Genomic DNA, 14322 nt, shown 5'->3' on the forward strand with positions numbered 1-14322 from the left:
GTATACCATCACAAAGGAAATAAACAAAGAACAAAAAAATATTCACTGCCTATTTATTAACCTCCATTAGCTTTATCCATAGTAAACAGAGAAAACAGAACACTGGAACTTCCCGTAGAACTACGGTAGGTGGCATCATACAATTAGGGGCCCCCATTTGCACAAAGGCTGCAAGTGCAGTCTATTCTCTCAAACGTCTAAAGTTCTCTCAATCTCTGAATGTCTCTCAAGTAAGTCTTGCTTGTGACTTGTCCTCTGGCACCTGACAACAAGGGGGGAAATATTTTCCAAACAATTCTTCTTGGGGCAGAGCAGAATTGGAGCACTAATTCCCTTCTTGGTTCAGTGAATACAGTACAATGTGGGAGGCCCTGCTCTTTCTGTATGGAGTTCAAGGCAGGGAACTAAACGGTGACATGGGTTATTGGCAAACATAGAAGAGCACAAGACCACAGCTCACCACAGGATGCCAATTCTTAATCAGTTTGCGTCTCTAATTCAAGCCATATCTTAAGTCATCTGTTGGCTAGCTGTCCAGAATACATTACGCAATCTGGAGATCTAGCTATTTGAAGCATGCCATTTTCCAAGCAGGCTTAATTCCAGTCAATGCATCATATGCCTATAATTTAATATACGTAATAACATAATAATCATTATTTACTTTGTTTGATTGGAGAAATCAGGAGTTGTCATTTCTGATGATAAAAGCATAATGTATAGTAAGAATCGTGGTTTAACTTTGACTGAGCTTAAGCTGCAAATATCCAAGAAGACCACACTGACTGTTTATCAAAGCCTCATGACATCAATAGAGTATGTCTCATATACCCGTGGAAATCCCAGGAAAGAGGTGGGACAAGTGTGGCACATTCTGGTATTACTTACTACTACTAGGCCTGGGGCAAAACAAAACACACAGCCGTCTTTTTACAAGAGGAAAAAACATGACCTCCAAGTGATTTGTAGGGGGCGGACGTTTAGCATTTTCCTTTGGTTACAAATAAATATAGGCCTATGATCAGAGAATGATCAGCAACTTACTCATACAGCTAAAACATACATCGCAAAGCAGATGCAACCATGATCTGCACAGGACAGCAACTCAAACCAGAGTGTGAAGACATAAACAGAAAAGCTTCTTGTTCACAGAAAGAGGCCTTGATCAAACATGGGTAAGATTCATCACTCTTGCTGTCTTGCATGTTGTGTCCATTCATTGTGACAGCTGGCACAGAGCATTAACCATTACAATGACTATGTGCTAATCTGCACCGCCACCATCATGGTAGTGCCTTTATGCAAGACTGAATTATAACCCGACAAGCTCCAGTCACACCTAGCTGTTGCTGCAGCACCATCATAGAATATGGCTATACAGTATGTATCTACAAATGTACTGGCGCATGTACGTGCTTACATTGTCTAAATCAACAATGTATATTGTGTGGGGACGATAAAGGCTAACACTACATGTTATCCATATTTCTTCCCTCAATAACCTAAAAAGACCACAACCAAAAATCGCCCTACAACTATAACTTATTTCATAAAAAGAAAACAATCAACATAGCAGTGCTGTACAAACCTGCATGGAACTGTGCTCACCCCTCAACCCTCTTCCCCTGGTTCGCAGCCTCATAAAACACAGGCTAAAGCGAATAAAGCTATAGCATAAATTCGATGCACAGAAGGACCTGCTTTACGACCTCTTCTTCTACACGTGGGTCACTGTGTCTGCAGAGTTTCCGAGCGTCTGGCAGATGAACAGTGGAGTCATGCGTGCATGGTGTGATTCTTTTATTCAGTCAACCGCTTACTTGTAAGTAAGAGGTCTTTATGGCCAAGCTCCCTACTGTCATCAAAGTGGGGCTAACCACGACTCAAGCCTGCCAGAGGAGTGGGGTTGAAAAGGGACTTTATATACATAGGCTTTACAACATGGCACTCCTTCTTACAAGGCGGTTTCAGCCATTGAAAATGTCAAAGAGAACAATGACCCTCAATGTCCCTCTCTCTTCATCTCTCTCGCTTTCTGTCTCTTTCTGTGTGTGTGTGTGTGTGTGTGTGTGTGTGTGTGTGTGTGTGTGTGTGTGTGTGTGTGTGTGTGTGTGTGTGTGTGTGTGTGTGTGTGTGTGTGTGTGTGTGTGTGTGTGTGTGTGTGTGTGTGTGTGTGTATGTGTGTGTGTGTGTCTCTCTCTCTCTCTCTCATTCTCTCTCTTTGTTGCTCTCTTCTCTGTAGTAGAACAATGACACAATAACATACTGAGAAAGTGATGTGCTATTATACTCATTTTAAGACCTTTTCTGGTGTTGCTGAAAATGTTCCGTTTAAGTTGGAAATAAAGAGCAATGAGTCACTGAGTGGTATATTATCCTGATCGTATAAATTAATGAATGAATGAATGAATGAATGAATGAATCAACCAACCAACCAAGCAATCAATCAATCAATCAATCAATCAATCAATGAACAATAAACAAACAAATGAATGAAGCTGTCTTTTTAGCTTCATTTTGTGATTGCATATTTGACATTAAGAATGTGTTTTCAATAGACTTGAAGATGGTCGCACCATAATATATTGTCTTTTTTGCACAATGAGCTTGTGTTCAACTATAACCTAGCTTCTGTAAGAGAGGTCCATGTGATGTATGCAATGTGAACATCTGTGTGCAGCTGCAGCAAGGCTACTTGGTGAAAAGGAGGGAAAGGTTCAACCTGGCTGGCATCACGTTACAAATGGAGGCCAGGTGCTCTGGAGAATCAATAGCAACTATTGATCTGACCTCCTCCAGTCAATATTTGCCTGGCCCCTGCCAAACAGGAAGTTGGCTACAGACCAAAGTCTTCTGTGAACTTTCAGGTGGTCTAGTCGTGGACCAAAGACCTTCAATCTGGAAGGTTTGGACAAACCTATACAATCCTATACATTTGCTTATACGGAAACACCTACACATACATGCACGCACGCACGCACGCACGCACGAACGCACGCACGCACGCACGCACGCACCCACGCACGCACACACACGCACACACACACACACACACACACAAACACACACACTGTAGTTATCAGACGAGATGAATGTATGTATTACATCTACAGATAATTGCTAGCCAAGTGATGATGTGGTTAATTTGTGCAAAATCCTATTATGTACATCGTATTGCACACAACATGCTATTTGCTAAATTTCAAATGTTACTTGATGAAACTCAGCTTTTTAGCTTTACAGAAGTCCAACAGCCCTTTCTCTGGTGGCCTAATTTATAAAGGTCACTGACACACGAAAAGAAAAGTCAAATCCCAATTGATGTACAGTACAGAGCTATGTCCCTATTGAAACGACCCTATCGTGAGAACCTCATAAAAGTCTCAAAGACCTCTGGACCTTTTGCCTGATTCTTGTTCTGCTCTGAGCTGTAGACACATACTGTACAGACACATTAATGTGCACAAACACACACACGCGCACGCACGCACGCACGCATGTACACACACACACACACACACACACACACACACACACACACACACACACACACACACACACACACACACACACACACACACACACACACACACACACACACACACACACACACACACACACACACACACACACACACACACACACACACACACACACAAGCAGCATCCCTAGAGATGTGACATTCTCTGCGTCCAGACGTACCAGTTGGACATTCTCAGACAGTAGTGGTCCTTCACAGTGGAAATATAAACAAATGAACAGACATGGGTCAAATCTATGACAATTAACAACAATAACAAAGAAACTATATTGAATGTAACCATACTGGTGACCTGAAGGACTGGTTGAAAGCCAGACAATGGGAAAGTCATCACTAATCAGCTGACTTTCTATCAAGGTGGAGCCTGTCATGAATTCCATATATTTTGAAAACACAGCAATAGTGCCTCATCAAAGCTGTGGTTGTGACTTACTTGATGAGAGGGGGAGAGGTGGTGGAGATAGTTGCTGACAGTTTGAGTGTCCAATGGAGTTAAGAGGTTTTGTCCAAAGTGTTTTTTACTACTTTCCATTGGTTCAATATTTTCGAAACAACACACAGACGTAAAGGGTGTTCAATACCACTGATTTATGCAAAAAAGAAAAACCAAAAACCCCAAAAATAAAGTTAGGAGGTTTCCTCCCGACAGCAACGATATTCATTCAAATGCTTCTCCTCTGGTGGGCGTGTTATAATAGCAGGCTCTTTTACCACAGGGGTTCTCAATGATTTTGGCTGAGGATCCCCGGAAATGCTTTGGCCATGTCTCACGACCCCCGCCCCGCCCCCCTCCCCACCCCACCCTCAATACAAATTGACATCTACAATAACCTTAATAATAGAGAAAATACATCATAAATAAATACTGAAACCAGATATAATCATTTAGGAAAGTTGATGCATGCATGTAAACTCTTAAAGGGATAGATTTTTTTAACTTAAGCTGTATGAAATACTTGCCATTAATATAGTGGAACTATTTTTTTGGCGTAGTGATATGGACACAAAAAACTGTTCTGTGTGATATTGGGGTAAAAAATTAACTAAAGTTGCACTAATATTTTAGAAATAGGTCAACAATACAAATTACGTTAGTTTTGTGGATTCCTTTACTTTTAATGCGTGGCCCCCTGTGCTCCCCACAAAATGACCGGAACTACTTAATATGTGACAAAGTTTTACTGAGGGGCTGCCACTGGATTTTTTTTAAATTTGAAAGCAGCTTCAAATAGAGATATTGGTTGGTCAGTTTGACCCACCAGTTTTGGAGATATGGCTTATAGAGTAATGTCTTGCAGATAACAGCGAGTTGAGAAAACAGGCTTGAAAGGTTCACTTCTGTGGTCTCTAACATTACACCTAGCTACATGTTTAAGCATTTATTTCATATTTACATGTCGATTTCAGCTCTGATATCTATTTCAGACATGCTCTAGTATGTGAAGAGGCTGCCTGTGCTATACAAGAACATTTAGTTTTTCTCCTCTGGTGAAAAGCTGGAGCTTGCACGATGGCAGGCTCTCAGTCAAATCTGGTCACATAGTTTCACCAAAACCAGAGCAGAACTCCCACCATGGGACTCGGGCAATCAATTAATACAGTTGCAACCAATATATTAATGGCCAGTATTTCATACAGCTTAAGTTCCAAAAATCTTCCTTTAATTTCCAATTTCCAGCCATTCAGTTGCAATTTCTTTTGGGGAGGACCCCCAAAATAATTTGGTGGTCGCGACCCACAGGTTGAGAACCCCTGTTTTACCACCTAAACCCTACACTTAGTTGACTGGAGTCCCCCAAGGCCCCCCCCCACAAGAGCTCACAAAGCGTTGTGTTGAGTTTGTAGATCAGCAATCTTTGCTGAACGTTCGCCAATTTATGCAGGATGTTCATCTAACAAGTCCAGAGCAGGGACGCTAGGGTTCAAGTGTTAATACAATGTCCAGGACTAGATGAGCCTGTTTCTGATGAGGATCCATATGCAGGAATGCTAATATTTATGGGTCCCAGTGCCCAGAACGCCCTGCTCTTTTTCAGTAGGTCTAATTACTGACTCTCCTTGTCTCTCTCTGCTTTACTTCAAAAGCGTCAGCAACAGAACAAAAAGGAAGACAGGAGATTCATCAATTCCATTGTTCTGTTCTCACTACTATTGTTTACTGATGTAAATGACACTCCCACACATTACATACATGAACACATGGCCATCCCCATGCAAACTGAGAAGTGTGCACACACACACACACGCACATGCACGTGTACACACACACACACACACACACACACACACACACACACACACACACACACACACACACACACACACACACACACACACACATACACACACACACACACACTTCCTCATTCCACCCACAACACTGCGAGCACATTCAGACTCACCATCCCTGTGCATGTGGAGAGCGCCACCGAGGAGTTGACCCTTGACCTCAGTGACCCCTGGTAAAAGCAGAGGTCATCCTGGTAGTAGGCCCTGAGGCTCTTGGTGCCGTTCTTTCCCAGCACTTGGATGGTGAAGCCAGGTGCAATCAGGCTTCCTGACGCCTCCCTCAGCTCCATGTGGAAGTCCTGCCCCATGCCCCTCAGTTGGAAGTGCACCGTTTCGCCCACCCTCTTGTCCGCTGATGGGTTTTCACCGACATGCAGAGATCTGCGCCGCCTTCTGCGCTGGTGGTGGGCAATCTCGTGAGAGATATACCGGCCGTGCTGGTCAACCTCATACGGAGCCACAACCTCATACACTGGACAGTGAGAGTGGAGGAAACAAATGCAATGAGAACAGGAGAAACAGTGAGAGAAAGAGAACCTTGATCTAGCTTTACTGTTTCTCTGACGGACGGACAGACAGACAGACAGACAGACAGACAGACAGACAGACAGACAGACAGACACCGTCTATCTATCTATCTATCTATCTATCTATCTATCTATCTATCTATCTATCTATCTATCTATCTATCTATCTATACATTTCCTGGAGGCAGAGAGAAAGGAAAGACAAGAGCTTCACTGCACAATGGCCCATCAAAAAAAATTACAACCTTTTCCTTTCCCTTGTAAATTCTCCTTGACCACCATCATATAGTTTTTGCAGCCAAGGTCAAGAAAGAGTTACAAGAAAAGGAAGGGCTTGAGACCATTCCAACACAGGCACTTCAGCACAAAGTGTATCACGTTTGACCTGGTGTTTTACTAGAGTTTTTACTACAGTTCAGGCAGTATAAGTGCAGGTCATAAAGGGAGCGGGTAGCAGGTCACTTGGCTGCCCACTCAGACCACTTAAATGTCTGATAGTGATGGTAATGGTGGTGAAACTAGTGGTCTTTCCTCCAAAGGTCATCTTAGAGTATCTGATTTCTTCAGTTACACCGGAATTGCTTTTCCAGGGACGAGCTGACACTGGACAAAAACTGGACAGGTTGTGAACACCTTTTGACTTTTATTGTATTTTATTTACCTTGCCCCACTGCTACTTAAAGCATAAGCTGCTATAAATAAAGCCCCTAACCCTGCAATGTAGACACTAAAGCAGTTCATTCTTCTTCAGAATGTGAGTATGAAGACGGCACGTTGAAACATAATACATAAAGTTGCTTTAGGAGCTACCTACCAGAGCCTTAATTGTATTGCGAGTTACGCCAGTGAGAACATGTAACTCGAAATAGTGACAAACAAACGCCCATAGACTCCAGTGCATTCCGAAAACTTCCGGTTCAGGGCTTTGTCACTATTTGTGTGTGTGTGTGTGTGTGTGTGTGTGTGTGTGTGTGTGCGTGCGTGCGTGCGTGCGTGCGTGCGTGCGTGCGTGCGTGCGTGCGTGCGTGCGTGCGTGCGTGCGTGCGTGCGTGCGTGTGATGGCTCTGGGAGCTACTGTACACTGTGTGCTGACATTCTGACTTTTCTAATTCCCCAAATCCCCCTAAGATAGCAATGTGCCAAAAACACCTCATTAAGCCCAACACACCTATGAGCACACAGATGGGCCCAAGTGCCACTGCACCAAATTAAAACTGTGTTGGTCGTTGGTTGTAAACTTGCAATGGCACTTGCACTGTGCTTTGCATCATTTTGCAGCAGGTGTAAGATTGTTTTGAGGCCTGTGAACTAATGCTATCTAGATTTCCTGGATTATATGAACATTCATAATATCTGAAATGAATATCTTGCAGAGTTGGATACAATTTGAGTTCTGAATGATTAAATATACTTTGTGTATTGATTAAAAAAAAACGTTTCAAGGGTGAGAAAGACAGAGCCCGGTAACCATATCACACACACTAGGTGCTTTTAAGCAAACAACTGGAATACTTTTACTGTAGACTTTGGTCCAGCATCGGGCATCAATCTGTTCAGTCTTGCCTGGGAAAATGATATGTGGGTTACTTTATCACCTGAGAGCACACTGAAATAACAGCAACCTTGGACTTACAGTACAGTCAACAAGAGCCAGTCTCAGTTACTGTACACTGTGACCTGCTTTAGTCAACCCAAATAATGGGTATATTTAGCATGGAGACAGACATGTTGAAGTGGGGGAAGCATGCAGGGTGACAGACAGTGTGTCATCACTGGCAGCGTAAATGGCTGAGATTGGATCTTGGGATTTCTGCACATCATGATGGTGTCTTGATTCCTGGGCTATTTTAGTAAACAAAGTATTGTTGCTGTTACCATTTACACTTACTCTTCCCTGTGCACACACATACACAAACACATGCTGGCACTTGATAGCGTGTACACTCGCGCGCGCGCACACGCACGCACGCACGTACGCACGCACACACGTACGCACGCACGCACGCACGCACGCACGCACGCACGCACGCACGCACGCACGCACGCACGCACGCACGCACGCACGCACGCACGCACGCACGCACACACACACACACACACACACTTAGACAACACTATTTGGGCATCCTTAACTAACAAACCAGCTGCAGTGACCCTTGTATGACAGTGTATAAACAAACAGCCTGTGGGAACTGATATGCACACACACGCGCACACGCACGAACGTACGCACGCACGCACGCACGCACGCACGCACGCACGCACGCACGCACGCACGCACGCACACACACACACACACACACACACACACACACAGTCACTGATGGACTGACAGATGAGCCTGCGGTTGTTTGGTTGTTGGTTTAGTGGCTCCTGAGTGCCATTAGCACCAAAGGGGGGTGCAGACTTCCAGTGGTCAGTTTGTTCAGTGTTGACGTGAAAAGGTAAAGTTTTATTTTGCCGGTAGGACCGGCTATACGTTATTGCTATAATAGTTGTATTATGTATCAATAGTTAATAGTAGACTATATACTTAGTGAATTGAGCAGCACACTTCCACCCCCCACCTCTACTCCAGACCTGCTTCAAATCAACCCCCATTGTACAATCATTGACAGGGTAGCCTATACTACCCCTCTTTAACACGCAAGTCATTATGCCTTTTAGTAGAGCGTGGTAACACTTACATCTGCTACCACCAGCGCAATATAGACTGTCATTTGCAGCTTGTCTTTTTTAGCACGCACATTGTATTCTTGATATTGTGGAATTATCTGACTTTTTTAAACAACTATTTTGTTACTACCGATCGCTGTAGCTTGTGCAGAAAATACATTCACCTACTATTTTACACCTGTAAACTTGTGATGTGACAATAAACTTGAAGTTGAAATTGAAGTGCAGCTGGTAAAGGTATTTGATCTACCAAGATTACATTTTCTACCAAGTTTAATTGTGTGGGTCAAATAGGCTGACGATTGGAAGGAGATTAGAGTAGCAAATGTTTTTAATAGTTTTTTGTTGTGCTTGTCAGGCTCAGCCAGCTGTCTTTAGTGGGTGGCATTGGCAATAAACCCACGCTATATTAACGCCTCGCCTCCATATGATGGACAGTTGTCCATGTAGGCTCGCTACCATGCCTTGGCTTGCACTGCCTGCACAGTTGCACACAGAGACAGCATTGTGTGTATGTGTGTGTGAGGTGGCAAGTCTCCCTCTAGCGTCGAAGAGGGGTGAGTCCGGGTGACCCTCAGCGCAGGTGAAACCGTATTACAAGATGCACTGTCACCGAGGTAATTGAAATGACATTTTCTTCGGTCTCAAATCTAAGAAAAGCAATAGCCCTACCCCACAGCTGCATGCAGTATCCCACGACATCCCCACGATCACCAGATCAGAGTCTGACCACCGCAAAGCTGTATACATTGTTCAGACTAATCCCTAATATTGATCAAAGATGCACGGTACAGCCTACCTGTGTTTGGAGGCAAATTGAGTGACTGCAGCAGTGCTGGTTCGTCTTGGGGAGTTTCAACACCTTCAACACCAATATTCAGAACAAAACTCTACAAGGAGGGACAAACATAATGAGATTTTGATACTTTACACAACAATATAATAATGCTGAGTTAGCACCTTTTACATCACAGATTCACAATGAAAGGTTGCAAAACATTATTGCGTGGTGGGCTCGCGTGCACGTGCAGTGCAGCCACTAACTTTAAAAGGGAAACTTACTTTGCTCAGAATGGAAAAGCAAAAGAGATGGAAAATTAAAAAGGGTCTTGTCCAGTTTCTCCACCGTGCACAAATCCACGTGAAAGCCATGACTTCCAGTCCAATCAATTCACCGGCGATAGCTTTAACTAACTCAGACAGAGTTAGTAGTCCAATTCCCAAATCACCGACCGATTGAACTTGAACGCAAATTCACTGACCAGCAGTAACTATAGTTTAGCCTACTTCTGAACAGTCAGATATGAGACAAGCATCAGGTGCTGCTGCCTCTCTCTCTCTCTCTCTCTCTCTCTCTCTCTCTCCCTCTCTCTCTCTCTCTCTCTCTCTCTCTCTCAGCAGCAGTGTGATTTTCATCAGTGAAAGCCAAAAGTCAATTCAAAGCTAGACTAGACCACGGAGCGTCTTCTGTTCTGTTCCACCAACCCAGCCATTATCAGTCAGAGTCAGACTCCTGTCGGTCTCCTTCCTGGCTGCCCCCCGCTGCAGCAGAGCCGGTAACTCATTGATTCCATGTGGACTTCTTACGCTACAATTCGTCTTCGTTATGAAAAGTCCAATAACCCCGGCATACTCTGACTCAGACTGGTCCTCGTTCGGTTCTTCTTCTGTTCCCCAGAGTGGCTGGTTGTTAGGGACTGGTTGGTTGGTTGGTGCGTGAAGCGCGCGCGACTGTTGCAGGAGAGCCAGGGGAGGGGGAGTTGACAAGGAGCGCATGCTGCCCACAACCAATCACATTTCACACCTGTACTGAATACTGGAGGGTCGTTTTGACGACGTGTTCTCTCTCTCTCTCTCTCTCTCTCTCTCTCTCCCTCTCTCTCCCCCCCCCCCCGTGTGTGTGTGTGTGTGTGTGTGTGTGTGTGTGTGTGTGTGTGTGTGTGTGTGTGTGTGTGTGTGTGCGTGCGTGCGTGCGTGCGTGCGTGCATGTGAGAGAGAGGAGCGAGGAGTCGAGTGCAAATTGAGACAAATGGACTTGAATATTGTAAACTTTATAGGCTATAGGAAACAACACTGAAATATTGTCCAATTTGAAATGTTAAAGGATCCGACAGTTTGCACAACGTAAATTATCACTACAATATTATAATTGTTGTGACCGTAGGTCGCAGAGGAAAATCTGCAAAACCTGTCAGTCCGTCACATCACCATATATGGCTGTCAGTCTGTCATGCCTCGTGACACGTCACGCTACCATATATGGCCGTCAGTCCATCACGCCTTGTGACACGCTCCATGGCCGTCTCCATTTATGAAGATCACGACACTGACCTCATCAAACCCTGGATAGCCATACATAGACTGGATCATCACCTAGATATGCGTATATGGAGCAGGCCAGCAACTCTACATCTGCCTCAAACCTCAAACCCTTTAGATCTCCATATGTTGATCCTCCACCTGTCCTCCCTATTCGATGCCCTACCTGGGCCCTCATCAAACCCTGTACACTCAAGACACACCCTTAGATCTCCATATATGAAACTGACCTGTTCTGACATTCCATATGTTGATCTGACCTCATCAAACCCTGTACACTCGAGCAGGGCCGGTTCTAGGGGGTCTAGTGGGTTTGACACCCCACCCGCGCCGGCGGAGTCGCCCCCCCTTACAATTCTGTCTGCCCACCTGAGTGGGGCTGGCTAAATCCGGCCCTGCACTCGAGACACACTCCATATATGCCAAAGCGCCAGCGCTCGCCCAGCAGTCTGGTTGTATAGACTGAAATGTAATGTAATATGAATTTGAACAGGCCTTTTCATACAGAGTGATTAAAATGTGTTGCATGCCTGCTTAATCGACTCTTTTACAGTAAAAGAGTCGATTAAGCATCATTGTACCGTATTCGTATGGCAGCCAAACATGGTAGAGTAAAAGTTTGACTCTACCATGTTTGGCTGCCATACAATGATAGGCAACATTCCAGCATTTCCAAACTTCACACTATCATTCATGGAACGGTTATGACAGGGAGTCAAGGGATCGGGAGCACTCGTTTTATATCCATGCAGCATTTCATCCTCCACAAAAGCAAACCAGATGAATTTTCTGCTGTGCAGCAGGAGCCGGGGATGCATGACAGTTTGTAGTATGAGATTCTGGCACCAACCCAGGGCAAAATATGTGGGTCAGAGAGTTAGAGTCAGAAGACATGTACAGTAATATGCGTAGCTACCACTCTGTGGTGCTGCACAGCTCAATGGAAAGCATAGCATTAACATGATATACACCATGCCAGTGTAGGAGGGTTTGCTACCTGCTGACTCCTTCCAAGAAAACGAAAGCATGCATGGTACTGTTGCATTGAAAACACATCCCCCACATGGTTTAATATACCGTACCATTTGGTGGGTTATCATATATCACGTCCCGAGTCCCGACAGATGTGTGACTTGACTTGTGAACAATTCATTAATTTTGAACTAAAATCACAAACAGGAGGGAAATAAATCAGACAATACCACAATATCTGAGCCAGAACAATGAATCACAGATCTTTGCCCTCAATAGAACTCTCTGGAGAGGGAAAAAAAGATGGGCTTAGTGAACACGCATACTGTATGTTGGAGAACAGTGGAAGAAATATGCTTCAGGTCTAGTCATATACAAAACATACTTCCAGATTTCTAGTGTTGCTTGCCAATCCTGGATTTAATCACGGATGAAATGCTATTATAAAGGCAACTCATACCATGTGTTTTAAGACACAGGAAATCTTTACTGTGTCAGCTGCTGAAGTTATATTGCCCCCTCCACAAATAGTAAATACACAGATGCACCCTGTACTGTCTTATTACCCCCCCCCCCCCCCCCTCTCTCTCTCTCTCTCTCTCTTAATCATTGATGTGAATAATGTATTGAATGATGTGATTCAATTGTACTATGATGCATCCTGAAGGACACTGCATGGCAACCCCAACCTCAATGTCTTTCGACAATAAATAAACGTTTGTTTGAATGAATGAATGAATGAATGAACAAACACACGCACGCACGCACTCACACACACGCGCCCACACGCACGCACGCACGCACGCACGCACGCATGGCAGCATTGTAGAATGCATTTTGACCCATGTTTCAGCCGAAGTTTGGGGGAACTAGATCAGATGATCTCCTTCTGTTGTTATGCCCGTGGGCATCACTCACTCTAGAGAAGTAGTTTGACTGGTACAGTGGTAACTGAGCACTGATCCTCTGAGTAACTTAAAGACCACACCCATTGAGAGATGTTGCACTCTGTCTTCTACCTTTAGCCAACCGGGGCACAGACGTTGGTCCGACGTGCAACAGTCCGACACATGTGAGTCCGACACATGCGTGGCCGGTTAAAACTCACCCTTGGCTTCCCTGTGAGGTTAGGGTTAGGTTAGGGTTTGGGGTATGGTGTCGGACTAATGCCTGTCGGACTCTTAGTACGTCAGAACAAACACATGGCTAGCAAAGTGAGCTGGGAGAATGTGAGTCCTGTAGTTTACTTTCAGTGGTATAGAGCGTTGCAGTCCCGCCCCCTTTCATGACGAAGCCAGGCCCTGGAAATGAATCCCAATGCATTTTTCCCATAGACATTTCAAAAAGTATTTATTTAAAGACCTTTTAAGCGTTGTACAAAGCCAACTCGAGTCGTGACAAATCATGACAACAAACACAATATTTTGGACCAAACAAATAATTACAAAGAAGAAAAACAATAAAAAAATTGTTTTTCTACTTTATAATTCTTTGTTTGGCCCAAAACATTGTGTTCATTGTCATGATTTGTCACGACAAGAGTTGGCTTTGTCCGCTGCGTAAACGTCTTTAAATAAATACTTTCTGAAATGTCTATGAGGAAAATGAACGGGGATTTCTTTTCCGGGTCTCTCGAGGGGGCGGGACTGCAACGCTCTATTGAGATGTTAGTGAACCGTGACGAGGTGCAAGCATGGTCAAAATTACATTGAACTAGAAAAAGTGCCCCTCGGGGCACAGGTCTCCACTCCAAAAATATAGAGAATGTGTATACCAAGTTGTGTGATGTACGGATAAAATGTGTACAATTAATATAAAGAAATGTGTTTTGCAAAAATCGGCCTCATGGTGGCGCTATAACAGGCCATTGAGGAAAAATTGGGGCAGAGGTTCGTTGGCATCCAGGGAGTGTGTGTGCACAGTTTGGCATCGACCGTGCCAACGGTGCTGGAGATTAACTGGTAACAGACGGACGGACACACGGACGGAATGCAAAAC

At 44.4% G+C, this 14322-nt stretch overlaps 1 protein-coding gene across 1 annotated transcript in view; it reads right to left on the reverse strand.

Moving 5' to 3' along the window:
• Window positions 1–10185, reverse strand: part of adamts16 (ADAM metallopeptidase with thrombospondin type 1 motif, 16) — a gene marked incomplete at both ends in the record, with an annotated part of 68962 nt that extends 58777 nt beyond the window's left edge. The window contains 3 exons of the mRNA XM_079503698.1: window positions 5944–6302; window positions 9833–9923; window positions 10096–10185. Of these exons, the coding sequence (XP_079359824.1) occupies window positions 5944–6302; window positions 9833–9923; window positions 10096–10185 (540 nt within the window). The remainder of the gene's footprint in view (window positions 1–5943; window positions 6303–9832; window positions 9924–10095) is intronic.
• Between the last annotated feature and the right edge of the window lie 4137 nt (window positions 10186–14322).

This window comes from Electrona antarctica (genome assembly GCF_951216825.1).
Source record: "Electrona antarctica genome assembly, chromosome: 6".
NCBI lineage: Eukaryota > Metazoa > Chordata > Actinopteri > Myctophiformes > Myctophidae > Electrona > Electrona antarctica.